The sequence below is a fragment of the Molothrus ater genome, chromosome 13, assembly GCF_012460135.2.
Source record: "Molothrus ater isolate BHLD 08-10-18 breed brown headed cowbird chromosome 13, BPBGC_Mater_1.1, whole genome shotgun sequence".
NCBI lineage: Eukaryota > Metazoa > Chordata > Aves > Passeriformes > Icteridae > Molothrus > Molothrus ater.
In genome coordinates, this window is record NC_050490.2 from 8,959,691 (window position 1) to 8,975,579 (window position 15,889).

At 37.9% G+C, this 15,889-nt stretch overlaps 1 protein-coding gene across 1 annotated transcript in view; it reads right to left on the bottom strand.

The window, feature by feature from the left end:
* DMXL2 (Dmx like 2) overlaps positions 1-15,889 on the bottom strand; it is a 47,603-nt gene that overhangs the window by 8,495 nt on the left and 23,219 nt on the right. The window contains 19 exon segments of the mRNA XM_036389828.2: positions 77-163; positions 558-620; positions 1,406-1,523; positions 2,456-2,657; positions 2,897-2,982; positions 3,477-3,607; positions 3,921-4,102; positions 5,748-5,996; positions 6,645-6,775; positions 7,055-7,131; positions 7,858-8,049; positions 8,518-9,605; positions 10,199-10,463; positions 11,428-11,593; positions 11,755-11,852; positions 12,406-12,575; positions 13,293-13,403; positions 13,692-14,530; positions 14,532-15,372. Coding sequence (XP_036245721.1) covers positions 77-163; positions 558-620; positions 1,406-1,523; positions 2,456-2,657; positions 2,897-2,982; positions 3,477-3,607; positions 3,921-4,102; positions 5,748-5,996; positions 6,645-6,775; positions 7,055-7,131; positions 7,858-8,049; positions 8,518-9,605; positions 10,199-10,463; positions 11,428-11,593; positions 11,755-11,852; positions 12,406-12,575; positions 13,293-13,403; positions 13,692-14,530; positions 14,532-15,372 — 5,096 coding nt within the window.

Below are 15,889 nucleotides of genomic sequence, written 5' to 3' on the forward strand. Positions count from 1 at the left end.
TGCAGCACAAATACAAAATTTATACTAACTATAATTAAGATCTTTTATTACGTTTCTTGTAGTACTTGAGGCTTACCTTGTTAACTGCAAATGCCATTATCATATCTGATTCTTTGTGAATTATTTTTGCTTTTCCTCCAGGGTATCCAAGATCTGCTTCAACCTACAAAACATTTATAAAAAACTTCAATTAGTGTGAAAATCCATTTTTTAGTGATACATTCAGAGTGCAAAAATTTATACAAAACTCATGCAAGAAAAGTTCAGTGGCCTTAGCATTGTTTCAGTAGCTCAACTTTAGACTTCTCATACTCTTTGGTGTTCTAGTAGCCAAAAGTGATATTTGAGTGTAAGAAACACAAAGTTGTGTGTGCAACACTATTTACAAGGTGTTCACTCATCCCAATTATCAGGACATCCGAAGTTAGTTCATGGATTAAAAGCCTGTCACACAGACTACACAGAACACACAGCTTCTGTTAGTCACATTAGAAAAGAAAAGCCAGTTCCACAGAACTTTTAAGAATGTGCTAGAGGTTTGGGAGAAGGGATACTACCTTGTTTTTGTGATCTTCTGCTACGCAGTTTTGTTTGACCTGCTCCACACGATCTTCTACAGACTACATAACATCACACAGTCACAAACACAAAACACATGCACAAACAAATATAAAAAAAGAATGAAACATTCCAAACTAGATTTTAAAGGCCACTCTGTCAGTAAATGATGACAAATGTATTTTTAACTTCTTATAAAAGGCACAGAAACTAAGACAAGAATCTAAACAAACTCACTTAAAATGTAATGCCTCCTAAATGAACACAAAATGTATGATATAGTAAATAAATGGAGGAGTAGTACACACACAAACTCCATACTTACAGGAATTCTAAAAGATAGTAAATAATATACTTATTTCCCATGCTATTTATGTGTTGGCTTAAATTTTCAGTTAGAACATAGCAGTCATAACCAGTACAATTTGTAAAGCCCCATATTATATATTACTATATAATATTACCTTTATATGTATATATTACTCATGCATATATACATATACACAAATGAATAGCACATTTAAATTTCTTTTTCAGTATGACACACCAAAAAAAGAAAGAATTTTAAAATTTCTTTGCTTATTACTGTTATTGCAAATGTTCTGTTTATTAAGATAGTATTCAAAACGTAACGGTGAGATATGTCTTGTTTAAAAATATTTGGTTCAGTTGATATCCCAATTAACAACACGGCAGTCATGATGATTTTGAAAAAAATCCAAACATTGTTAAAGAAGAGAAACTGAAATATCAATGAAAAATGAGAAGAAAAATTAAATACTGAGTAGACTGAGGAACAGTTATAATTGAGATTTGTTTTTTAAAAAAAGTTACATCCTTCGTTTACCTCACTCTGCTTTCTTTTCTTTGTGAATATATATCTTATGAAAGTCTCCTGAAGAAGTTCTTGCTTCACAAGAAAATGCCAGAGCCTTTTTGCTGGAAGAGCTGAGTAATCCTTTGATCTGTATAAAACAGAAGAAAGAAAGAAACACGGAGTATCCTGAGTTGGAGGGAGGGAGCCTGTTCCAGTGCCCAACCATCTCCTGGGTGAAGAAGCTTTTTCTAATTACACACCTAAGGCTCCACTGACACAGCTTCAGGCCATTCATTCCCTTGTGTCCTGTCCCTGTCACCAGGGATCAGAGATCAGTGCCTGCCCATTCTCTTCCCCTCACAAGGAAGCTGTACCTGCAGTGGGGTCTGCCCTCAGTCTCCTCCAGGCTGAACAGACCCAGTGCCCTCAGCTGCTCCTCACAGGGCTTCACCCCAGACCCCTCACCACCTTCACTGCCCTCCTTTGGATGCTCTCTAATAGTATTGTATTGTGGCACCCAAAATTGCCCCCAGCACTGTTTTGACTCAGTTGTAGTTTAATATATTGAGAAAAGCAAGCTATTTTTGAGTTGAAAACACAGTTCACTATTTGCATTTCCAGACACCTCCAGGCATGACACTGTCTAAACACAAGAGGATTAGCCTTAAAAGGACCTTAGTACAACTGTCTTCCTCCTACCCCAGACATCTGCATGTATTATATAACTCTTCTGTTGCTGGGATAGAGTGAGAGACAACAGCTCCTGGGGGAATAGTAAAACAGGTTGAATAGGGTGTTCCTAGCAGCAGCCATTGCTCTCAATTCCTACAACCTCTGCTCGTTCCCCATTTTCCTTGTTGCAGCTGTGAGAGGTGCAGCAGAGGAAGTAAAGGCTGGTGCAGGAGACAGGCAGCTGCATAAGAATGAACAAATTGATGTGGGTAAATGGTTTCTGTAAAACATTGGCTACTAGACTTAAGAGCCAGACAATCTTAATTTGGCTGTTTAACATGAGGAGGAAATGCTATTTAGAATTTCTGTGATCAAAGAATGTGTTTTTTCTAGGCAACAAATACTTACTTGAATGGTGTGTTCTCAGGTTCAATCATTGCTTTATTGCGGAGAATAGCTGGTCCTGCCCCTACACCCAGGTCACTGGGGTAAGTATTGATGTAGTTTGGAGGTGGGCCTTCAAACTGGTCCATTCTATCTTGAAGAATCTGTTCCCAGTGTTCTAAATTTTTTATTACAGCAATGCCCAATGGAGATGTTACAGGCAGATCTAAACACAAATATTAATGAAGTAAGGCTCAGAGAAAAAAAATTAAGCTACAGTGGGTATAAAACCCCCATAATAACAAAACCATCCAAAAAAAAAAGCTTGAAAGGAAATGTACGTGTTGGCAATTGTAATATTTAAGGTATTTAATTATTTGAATTTTAAAGTTAGAATTAAAACATGAAGTCTGACAGAAAGCCATATACACAGAAAAATTAAATGTAGAGCAGGATTTAGCATACCGGTGAATTCCAGACCAGCAATGGGAAAGAAGTTCTTAATGTTGTGCAGAACTAATTTTACCATTGTCAGATGTAGAAGAGCCCAGCTGTATAACAAGAATAGATTTGGTCACGTTAAAAAACCACTGAGTTATCTACAGAGTATTTTTCTTCTTCAAGCAAGTACACAGGTTAGAAAAACACTGTGGAAAGGTTGTATTTAACCTGCACCTCATTGAAAAGCTGCACGCTTGAATCAGCAGTCTAAACCATTATTCTAGAGCTGGCATTGTGGTACATTATGTTGAGTCTTAAAAATGAAAATGGGTGTTTCTCAGTTCTTTTCCCCTCCCCAAAAAAACTGCAAACCACACAACTTTAACTTCCTAATCCCTTTTTTCTGGCAAGTAAATGGGGAACTGTTATTATGATGAGAATTTCTAAGTTTTGTAATCCCATTGCCATAGATGAGTCTGCCCACAGTACTAAAATTGCTTCAATTAAATTGGATGGTGTAGAAGATCTGGATTTTTTTTTTAATTTGGAAACAAAGGTAAGCATTTGACAAAATTATTCTAAAATGGTAACAATTTCTGCTGACCTGTAAGAATTGGCATCTGTGTGCTCCTGGATCTGCACGTCAGAGAGGAAAGCATCATCCTCTTCCTCATCACTGTGAATGCTTTCATCAGAATCATATATAACACCACTGTCTGATAAAGGGAGAAAGGGCTGCAATGCAAAGCAAAAGTCTGTATAAAAACAATATTCTCATCTCCTCTCTGACTTCACTTATGACTTCCATAGAGTTTAAATGAAAGCAACTTAACCTTTAAGTCAATGTCCCTAGAAATGCAATTAATTAGCAAGGGGGGAAAGTGTTAATCACTATTACTGACAAGAGTCATGTTTTGAAAGTGAAGTAATAGACTTGTAGGCTCTTTATCCTTTATTATCAGGATAATATTCTGCATCTTACTACTAAGAGTGCTTAAATTTTTCACTTTATTTTTGTCCTTTAAAACTTAATGGAATTTTCACCTACCTTTGCCATAAAATAGTCCCACATGCTGAGTTCTGGAGGAATAAACTTTTCTTTGTAAGAGGGTCTTTCTGCAGGTACAGGTGGTGGTACATTGCTGTCTTTTACTGGTCTGCCTGGCACCAGCATTCTCATGTTGAACCGACGGCGGTGTTTATCCATTTCTTCTGATGGGAGAGGAGGTGCTAAATTCAGGTAATTAAAAAAGCTGGTATTAGTATTGCATCTTTAAAATGTCTGTATTTTGTAACTGAAGCAACTAAAACCACTGTTATTGGTACTAATTTCTACTGATTTAGAATCAAAGCCAGCCTAAATAAAGTAAGTGTAATCATAAAAAAGTTTCATTATGACAAATTCAATAACTGTGGCATTTAGATATTGGATATATTTTGAAAAATACATTTTACATGTACATACTGGATTAAGTTCTTAGGAGATGTAGCTTTTAAAAAGTCTTTAAGTTGAAAAATTTCTCAAGAAAGAAAGAAATAAACTCAGAAAATTTGTTGAGAAATAAAGTAATATGTAAAGTATCACTTAACAGTATGCTGCACAATTAGCAGTTACTCAAATATAAACCAAAGAATTCTTAGGATAGCAAAGAAAATATTTTAATAGAAGGACAGGCTTTTTGACAATTAAAGGTTTATTTAAAATTGTTGATTTAAAATGCCTTAATAGTAACCAAAATATTAATGAGGAATTTGTTTTTTAAAGTGTTACTGGCCGGGCAACATTGAAGATTGCACTTACTTTATTACAAGGGAGCTAGGTATTTAAAAACTATTCTGTTTGTCCAAAAAAGCCACTACTAGCACTCATCTACACTGCAAGTCCTTACAAACCTTCGTTACCATCCTCTGAAACATCAGAAGCTGTAGCAGCTTGAAGGTTAAAGGAAAACAGAATACATCTCAAATGAACACAACTTACAGAAGTTATTAATGCTATTATCTTATGAAAATAATTGCCCTAAATGAGTTTAACTTATTACATGAATGACAAATACCTGTTGTGCATACTTGTAATGATGCAATGCCTTATTACTGTTTGGTTTTATATTCTGGAGAGAGAATGTCTAATTTCTGGATAAATTTCAAGCCTATTGGTGATTTGAAAGTCTGTGTGATGTGATTTTCAGTATTGCTGAAGTTTATAACAAATTATTGTATCTGTCTTTGTCTTCAGAGTCTGAATTCAATCTCCACTTTTGCTTTTCCTCATACAGCATATTAACACTTCCTCATCTTTGAAAAACCATGGGTTTAGTTGGAGCTTAGATAAGCATGAGCTGTTTTTCTGCCAGATGAAGTTGGTGTTTCTTCTCTGTGCTTTTGTGCTAGGTGAAATCATACCTTGCAATATAAACTGATTTCAGAAATATTGTTTCCTACTTACTGCAGTCATTAAATAACAACACTCATCTCCCATAAAAAACTCATAGGTATTAACACTGATTTATGTGTAATAACTGATTTATACTGATTTATATTATTTAACTGATTTATATTTAACTATTTAACTGATTTATACCACTCGGGTTTTTTTCCCCTAAAAAAAATGGCTGAAATTGCTGAAAAATATTATAAATAAGCACTTAATATTACTATTATTACTATAATAACTATAGTTTTAATGCAAATTCAAAATGTGCTGTATACCATTACAAAGGACAACTGTGAGGCTATTATTTGTTTCAGCTTTTTAGTTAAAGTGTTTTCCTGCCGGTAGTTTCTTAAATTCTGTTATTTAAAAGGAAGGAAGCCTCTCCTACCAGAAGAGGCATAAAATGCACACCATTGGTGTGACCTTTGTGGAGCAGTGTACCTGGGATGTTTTCAGACTGCCTGCGGGGTTTCACGAGCAGCTTGACTCCCCCGCCAAAGACAGCAGCCCACATGCGGCTGTTGAGGGGGTGCGCCGCCAGCCGGAACAGCTCGTTGCACGAGTTGGTGGCCAGGGCGTGGATCAGCAGGCTCAGGTACACGGCTACAACAGCTTCACACAGCAGGATGTTCAGCTTTGGTTGGTCTTCATCCTGAGCTGAACTTAACAGGTTGATAAGTGAGCTCACACCTGCAAAGAGGAAAAATTCTGGGTTAAATGAGTAGGAGGACAAATGGACTAAAAGAAAACGTTTTACTTCTACACTTCATGGTAAACACTAGTAGCCACATGATGATTTTATTCAGATGAAACATACTATTAACAGTTTTCTTAAAATTATAAAGATCAAAATTATAAAAAGCCTTCTTGGGTCTGGGACTTTTGCATTGCACTTCTCCGCAAATACTATGGGCAGTTCAGCATGTCTATGAAATTCCTGCACCATTTCCACAGTTTATGCTTGTACATCAGAATTAGCTGCTTTGAGAGCTATACCAAGTACAGCATACATGTAGGACAGTACTGTGGAGACAACAGAGGTAGCATTGCTAAGGGGTTAGGCAGACTGGAGGAAAACATTTTGGGGTGACAAACTGTCATTAAGTTTATCCTAAATATCATCATCTCTTCTTCAAGCAAGATGTCTGCCACATACAAAGTTTATTTTTATTTGTTTTGATAGATGAAGAAGTGAATGGCTGTTACTATTTTGAGAATTAAGTTAGAAACATCTGTCATGGATTATCGACTATTTCATCCCTCATACAGAACACTGAAATCATTTTGGCACATGGAGCCGGTCCAGTGGAGCTAAAAGTAACTTTATTTTAGTCTCACCAGGCCACTGAGCAGGAGATGAGTTTGGAGTTGCGTGCTCTTCAATGCTTTCTGTCCTCAGTCTGCGTCGATCACTCAAAAGCAGTCCTTGATAGACCATCCCAGTAAACTGATTTGCTTCTGTTTGACTGCTACATACAAATAAATTTTTTTCAGATGAGAAAGTGAGTATACCAAGTGAGAGTGACATCATATTTTCCTACTGATTACTGAAAAACCCTGTATGGTGTTATTTTATCTGTGTAAAATTGATCGGGCATATCAAAGTTAGCAATATTTAATGTGTAAAAGTATCTTTACCCATACACAAACATTTAATCCCTTTTAAAGTCACATGCAGGAAGAATTTCCATTGAGGATGCACAAAGTATACTGCAAATGTAGGACTGTATGAAAACTTCCCTCTTTACCTGTAGCTGTGGCTGTCACATAGTGCTTGATAAATGGATGCAGAAAGTGAAGCTGCTAAAGAATGAAGTGTGTACACCTAAAATAAAGAGAACCAATGAGCTATATATTTTATATAAAAGGTGAGTAAAATACATTTCTTTCTAAAGGGTATTGGAAATGTGTTCTGCAGGACTGTCCTACTTTTAAAGCAAGTGCAAGAAATCGTAACTGAATGTTACTTTGAGTTTACAGTACAGTGCTTAGAAAATCAACACTATTTGTTCAAGATAATTTGATGGCAGTCAACACCTTCTAATATTATCTCAAGATAATTAACTTGATTCTAATACAGAACAGCCACAGTAAATGAGCAAACTGAAGTAGTGATTAAGCATGTCCTGCTATGACAATGACTTTGATGGAATGGTTCCTGGAAGCTGCAGAATACAACACTGCAGTTCAATGTAGTAACAGCTACTCAATATACATAAAATACAAAAAGTTTGTGTAGTCATGATATAATATTTTTGTCTAAAATCTCTTTTCTTACCTCAATTATGTGCTTATAAATTCCTCTAGTCTCCAGGAATAACAAAATAACTGGTTCTGCCTCATAATGCAACAGAAACAGTCCAATTCTTAAGAAGAGGAAATGCAAGGATTTCTTGGAAAGTTCAATGAAATCCGCAGTGTGAAGAAAATGATACTGTCCAACTGGTAAAAAAGTAAACTTTCCTAAACTCACCCTGTGCTCATTCCTGTCTTTTCCTGCTATCCTTACATTTCATCAAACATTAGGCCTTAGATTAAAGCTATGAATTACCTTGACATCTTCAATATTAGGATGTGGTGGTGATTTCATCTGCACAATAGTGTAAAGTATATCATGGATGTGGTTGTTTAAGTACAGCACAGGATTAGCTATCACAGTTTTTGTGGATGCTATGCTTGCAGAAAGCAGTGGTAGTGTTGTGGGTAGTGGAAGCGGAGACTGAAGTTGCTTTACAGTAGTTTCCTGTTTTAAAAGAAAAGATTGTATTTAAAATTATTGCTTTGGAAAAAAAAATAGAGATAATTTTACATCTTAAATATATTTCCCAGATTATTTATCCTCTTCCCCTGCTGTCTACTCACTACAGACAAGATTTTACTGTCAAAAGCAAGTTATTATTTACTATAAGGTTCAGACTTGATAGCCATGTTTGCTGGAGTACATTTTGATTTCATGCAGGAAGAATATTTTCATTTAGTTCATTAGGAAGTGTGGAGAGATCACATAGCAGATTCTTCAGAACCAAATATTCCATATTGGGAAAAGCAGCACACTTAAATAGCAAGCTCTTCTCCAGGAACATTATAATCACCACTAGATTTACAGAACATTAGCAGGATCTATCTAGGCACAAACTCATGCATTTGACATAACTGACAGTCTAGAACTGTTCACATTCATCAGCAGAAACGAATTTTGAATTTGCTTTACCTGCTGTGACTCCTGCAGCAAGAACTTCAGCTCCATCCTTACAGATGCTAAACCTCCACCTTGTGCCCCATGGAGACTACAATAACTGAGGAAAACTCTGAGCAGAGCTTGGTTCTTCTGCAGCCACCACTTGCGTCTCTCAGCGTGCTCTCGCTTTGCCTGTAACCTGCGCCTTTCGATCTGGTGCCGTTCGTACGAGCCAATGTCTGGCTTGTCCATGATATCTTCGGGGTCAAGCAGATCCCCATTTACTTTGGTATATGTTTTACAGTAGTCTTTGTCCCCTGTGTCATGGTTGCATATTTCATGCATAGCAGCAATTTCTTTTTCCAGCCAGTTGTACAGCTGAAATCTGAGCTTTCCTCCATCCACTTCATAACCTGTAGCCAAAGTCCTTAGTTCAGTCATAAGGATTTTCAAACAGGCTCTGAATTTCAGTTGCTCAGCAATAACATCAACCTCAGTGTCTCCCGCCTCAGAAACCTCCCCATGTGGTGTTTGAGCCATGCTGGTGTCTGAGGTCCTCTCATCTTCACTCTTAGAATCAGACTTTTTCATCATTATCCCAACATCCTTGTCTTCTTCATCTGATCCATTTTTGTCTTCACCCCAGTCAAGAGTAAGGGGCTCATCTTCAAATTTTACTGCTGGCTGACTCCAGTCAAATTGTGCTGAAGATTCAACAGTGCTCTCCAAAGCAAAGGAAGTTGAAATGGGTTTTGACCAGTCTATATCACCACTTCCAGCACCATCCTGTAGGGCTTTGGAATCTGAAACATCAGCCTGGATTGAAGGACTGGATGAATCTTTTTCTCCAGCTAGAGGCGACTTTTTTCTTATTTTTGGAATTTTGGAAAGGACTTCAAGGGCTAGTACAGGGCAGCCTACTTTAAAATGAGCATTTGCAGTAGTGAAGAATAATTTTCTTTCTATAAGATTAATTTTGTCAACAAAGCTTTTCTCAGTTTTTAGACCTAAGGTGGCGAGAGTTCCTTCTGGTGAGCTGAAGTATCTTCGGATGAGCAAAGGGTGGGTCCGAAGATAGTTGTAGAAACTGAACACCACAGGATTGCAGGACTTTACAATAACTGAGGAATTAAACAGATATGACATCCATTGAAAATGCCTTTTAGATGGTATTATTCTGTTTTGCAGTTATTTCCTGCATTAGAGATTTATCAAAACACACAAAGATAATGTTGGGTCTAGTTATCAAAATAAAATGAAATAATTACTTATTCCCCACAAAAAGAATACAGGTATGAGCTGGATGAGCAGAAAGATACAAACTCTATCATTTGCCTTGCAATTACATTGCACTTAGCTAAGCTATAAGGCAGCTGATATAATCATCTAGCTAGAGATTTCCCCAAGGAAATTCCTGTAGGGGATATGAAACCTATGTGGCCACCTGTCACTTAACATGAATCTTGAATAGATGGGATAGGAAATCCTGCTACAATACTGCTAATTCCTAGAAGTAAGAATAATAATTTAAGCCCACAGAAAAAAGACCAACCAGCATTCATTACTAGAAAAGTATTGTGTGGAAGTGCCAAACAAAGACAGCTCTCCTGAGCTTAGCTGACAGCAGGAACTAAGTTTGGTGTTAGGGGATTGATGACCCTCTCTTCTTTTTCTTAACACGTTTGCCTTATCAGATTAATATTTTTTCCCTTACCTGGGTTTTCATCATCATCTTTGGGTGTTTGTTCCAATAATGTATCCAGTGCTCGTGTGTAATCTTTCATTATCCAGTATGCAATGCTTCTCAGAAATGGATCAGAATGCAACTTAGTACAGCTGAATCCAGTTCCATCCTTCTGGCAACCCAAAATCTTTTCATAGAGAATGGAGGTGTATGTGACAGAGGTTTCAAACTCTGATTCATACAAACGAGCAATGACCATGGCCAACTGGATGTCTTCCATTTTCTCAAGGCACACCTATGATAAGCATTGGGGAAAAGGTTGTTTTATAAGGGGAATTCTATAAAATAAAGTGAATAGCAATATATGTTTACAGAACAGACATTTTTTTTCTCCTCTTATCTGTTCCTTGAAGTATAAATTAATCTTCAGGTTAAAAATGTGGTAAGTGATAGATATCCAAGTACTATTTTCTTCTGTTTGTAAAGAGGTGTACTTTTCTCTATTTTAGGGATTTTAATATGCATAGCAGTACATAGCATCAAAAAATTAATATGGCAGAAGATAAGGATGTCTATTTTTAGTTCATCTAGTAGAATAATAGCACTCTCCAGCTTTCATGTTATTATGTCACTGGTAAGATATTTTTCACACCATCTTGTGTAGAATTACATCTCTGAGGAAAATACATTCTCAAGTGAAGACAAACACACTGAAAATAAATAGGCAGATATTCTAAAGGTTCTCTAAACCCCACCCTCTCCTGAGAGATAGTCTTAGCTTAGTGCTTAGATCCTTCTCACAGCTCCCACCTCCCTTGTGGCAAGCAGCATCATAGCTTCACTAAAAAGGGATCCCAGAACTGCTTCACAAGAGAACTCTTGACTTCTTTTTTTTACTTAATGTTGTATCAAGAGGTCATGCAGAATAGCTCGAGGCTGAACAGAGTGCTACAACTTAACTGTGTAGTTCAAACAAAGTTTTGCCAGAAGGGCCACAGTTCCAAGTACTCCCAAGAGTACTTCCACTGAGAAATGGTATATGAACAATTATTCTGGCCTTCAAATCAGCTTCCCAGTTGCTTTTCACAGTAGTGTGGAGGTAAATGGTATATCTGCAGGGCAAAAGGGGGTCCTGAGTGGACATACCATCCCATTTCTGCTGCCACAAATTGTGAAAACTTAATCAGAGGACAGCTTGTAAGGATGCAGTAACATAGGTCAAATTAGAAATTGAAACTTAATTTCTCAAAAGCAGATACCTCTATAGCATCTTTTAGTGAACCTGCTAGCAAGAAAAATGCAGCTGACTGCTCAAAACGTTGTTTTCCCAACAAAGCAAAAGCATTTTTTAAAGCAGCTTTACGCCATCGGTCTTCATTGAAGTTGTGGCTGAAAAAGGCAGTCATCTTTTCATCATGCTGGGATCTGTATAAAGAAATGCAATGTATAGAGCTATTTATTATGTGCCTTAGCATACTATCACTTGAACAACATTACTTGAAATTAAACTCTACTCTTGAATGAGTTCTGCTTTGCATTCCTGGTTCAATTAAGATTTAATCAAACTTCAAGTCAGCAGAACTCACCTAAACAGACCCCACACCACTGCCTTTTTCTTCATAGCAAGGTAAAAAAGTGCAGCATCTAAGGCATCATTGTTCCTCTGGAATGAAGCTTTTGCAACCTGTAGTGAACAAAGCCTACTATTATTGATGAAAATATAAAAGCTGCTGTTAGCTAAATAATCTCTGTTCTTTGTCACAGAGGAGGGCAAGGTAGACTGTGTTATCTCTACAAAGCAGCAAAGTAATTTGTGAGAATGTTTTATTCCTATCTAACAGAGCTCTACACTGCAAATGCTTTAAAGAGTGAGAAATACAGCACTATTGCAGATAGCAACCCCTCTCAAGCACAGTGGGACATTAGCAACGTGCAAATGAAAATATTTTATTTAAAATTGTTACAGTAAGTCATACTATTAGGTGAAATTCCTCTGGCAATCCATTACTTAAAAATACTTAAGCTAATAACAGTATTTCTTGAATGAATACTGTTTGGGTTTTACATAGGACTCTCATGTAATTGGATTTGGAGTACTAGATAATTGTTTTGCTCCTGGATTCTTTGAATAAACTGTAACATTTAAAAATGTATTTTTAGATTAGATGGCTTGGAAATTTAGTATAGTAGGCACATCTAACAGCATGGAGCTAGAATCTGTAACCAGTAAATAGTACCTTCTCAATGCACCTTCGGAGAGTGTTGATATTCCTGACCCACCAACCAATGCCCATAGCTCTCAGCTCAGACCACTGTGGGTCTCCCTTCTGGATAGCAGGAATCATATTGATCAACTCCTCCTCAGCCTCAGAATGGAAAGCCCATGCAAAATGGCAAGTTGACAGGCCTAAACAATAACATAAACCGATACAATTCAGAAGACTAAGAGTTGCTAATAAGTAAATGGAATATTTCAGGGATGCAAAGTGGGGCCTCCAACCCAAGAACTGGGTACATCTGAGAGAGACTGATTCCCTCAAAAGGAAGTAGAGCCTTTTAAAGGAACAGCTGAAGTATCTTTTTGCTTGTTAGGGATGTCCTCTCCTCTGTACTTCTTTCATAATTTTTCAGTACCCCATTCAAAACTATATAAGATTTATACATTGAAAGACCGAAGGAAAAATATTCTGTTAGCACAGAAGCAGACCCATTTTGGGCCAGAAATCTTTCTCTCTGCTCTTTAGGTGGTAACTTCTTTGCTTTTATTGTGAAATAACTTTTGTTATTCCACAACATTTACTCAGATTGAGCAAAAAAAACCCAACCCTGCTGTGATGAAAATAATAAAATATTCTTTAAGATAAACCCATGCTCATGCAAGGAAACAATGAATTACATATACAATCTGTGTTTTATCTGTTTGGGCAATTTATGCATACCTCAAACTGGATAGGCCAGAATCTTCTACTCTAGAGCTATAATTTTTTTGCTATTTACAGTGTATGTAAGGAAGCCTACACCAAGCCTTTGCAAGATAATGGGCTTAATGAAATAGAAAATTAATATGCAGAGAATAGAAATGTAACATTATAAATGAAAGGTAAGCAGATGCTGTGAGGGTTACCTTGGTGGAGCAGCTGGACGCGGTACAGGGGAGGCAGGGATGTCAGCAGGCAGGTGTGCAGGCGCATGGCCAGCAGGTACCGGAGGCCACATTCATCCAAGGTATCTCTTCCTGTGCCATAGAAACACACTTTTAAACATGCAGCTGACTACAGCAGGCATAGAGATTCTGTTATCATAACAGTGTGTGAGGAATGTATGTTAAGGCTGCTGAGAACCTGAACTACAAGTTATTTACTATGTATGAACTACAAGCTCTTACTTACATCTATTTTTCTTTCCTGCTGTATCTAACCTGAATAAGTGATGTTAGCTTTCAGCGTTGTTATCCCAAAATACCCAAGGACTAATTTATCTTTGCTGAGAAGAATGTCAATTCAATAATAGGTCAGTTACTAACCTGAGTAATTCTTATCTCTGTTCTCATCTAGTTCAGTGCTTGTTGTGGCCACAGTGTCTGCCAAAGCTACAAGGAACATCTGCTCCAGTCGAGTGAGGCCTGGCAAACTTGAGTGCATCAGGTGGCTTGAAAGGACACTGGCGTGTTCTCGGCCAAAGTAAGTTGGCCCATACTGTGACAGATTAATAACTTTGGATTTACTCTCCCTCTTTTCAGGCTCAAAATCTATAAAGTCTTCAGTTGTAACAGGCTGAATCTGGAACAGATCTGAGTACTGATCCTCTGTTTTTCTCTTTGCATGGTCTTCAGAGCCCTGAGGTATTTTAGAAGTTTCTTCAGCAACATATGTGGCATCCTGATCTGCAGCAAGCAGTGCATACAGCGGCAGTGGGGGAATAGAGTCTATCTCTGTGTAGTCTCGAGTCCCATCTTTCCCAGCAGTAATGGTGTCCTTGGCAGTGCTGCCACTCACACTGATGGTGCGAGAAAGATGGCGTTTGGGACCAGTCCCTTCTCCAGCTTCTGTGTCTTTGACTATTGCAACTTCTCCTGCAATGCATTTAACTAAATGTGACAGAATGGCTTTGGCTCGGCGAACCTTACCCAGGTCCATCAGTTCTAACAACTGTGTTGGATGATACTGGGGTAGAGTAGGTGAAAGAACATGAGCAGCTTCAAAGAGGCCCCCATCCTGAATTACAGTTGGGGTGCCAAAAACATCATCCACAATACCTGCCCCATCAATTACACTGGTCTTCTTCACTACTGCGCTTGTTTTGAATGGATCTTGTGCTGTTGAGTCTTCAGAAGGAAAAACGTCGCTTTCTCCATTACCAAACTTGACCTGCATGTTTCCACTGGGCATAAACGTGCATTTCACAGTCCATTCCTACCACCAGTATTCCATCTCTCACCCAGGACAGAGACACAGGCAGGGAAGGAGTGCCATCCACGGATGAAACCAAATCAATGGACCTCAGCAACACCCACTTTGACTTCACACCTTGTTTTATGCTCCCTCCTAGTGGCAGGGTGATGACAGCTACTCCCTCTTTGCTGCTGGTTTGATCTGTAACAATCCCTGAAAGCCTTCCATACATGAAGATGTTGGCACCCACTCCAACTGTCAGTATATGTGAACCATCTTCTTTTGAAACCCAGTCCAAATGCACCAAATGCTTGATACTGGGCACCAGGTATTTGTCTTTATTCAAAAAAGCATCTGACTTACTGTAAACAAATAAATTACTATCCACGCTGACCCTTGAGTCAAGTACACTTCCAACCTTAACTAAATCATCCAGATGAATTGTCTGTTCCAAAACCCACTCTGATCCTCCAGTAGACTCACATTCAAGTATACAAACATGCATGGAAAATTCTTTGGAAACAAAGCCATTATGCTGTATGGGCTGTTTGTATGCTACTGCAAGACGTCCTGTGTAAGAACAGCTAACAGCAACCGGCCTTCCTACTATGCTCACTGTACTGCTGTTGTCTTCCCCTTCATCATTCATTAAAGGCCATTTTCTCCAGTGGTAGGTCTCCTTCTCCTCAGTTCTGCTGTTCAGGTCAGTCTCTACAGTGCATCTCCAGAACCGCACTCTGTTGTCCGAACAGGACGTTACTATCAAATACGGTGCGAGGCAGACAGGGTATATGGATGAGGAACTCAAGTGACCTGAAGTCAGAACAAACATATTTACTTTAGTAATACACAGTAGAATGCCTATATGATTAAGGCAGGCGTAACACTGTCTACCTACTGCTAGAAAACTTTACAACCTGGTGTTATTTTTTTAATTTGGATTTGGATAAGGGCAAATAATATCAGAGCTGGTAACAGTCTTGCAGCTTGAGCATTTCCTATTATCTGCATTTCTGGTCACTATTTAAAGAAGATAAACTGGAACTGAACTAATTCAGAGAAGGACTCTTAGAACAATGAGAGGAATACAAAGACAAACAGAAGAAGGGGTAAGTGCGTCAGGTAAAAAACCCACTATATATCAAACACTGGAATGCTGGCAAATGAGCACCTGGTTATAAACTCTTCATTAATAGATTAAGACTAAAAATTACATTTCCAACTATTAGAGTGGTAAGTTTCAGGAACAGTGTTGCTGTGGGGACTTGATACATTTACAGACGAGTAACGTGACATGGGCATGATGATTTGAAAGCACCTTTTCAGTCCT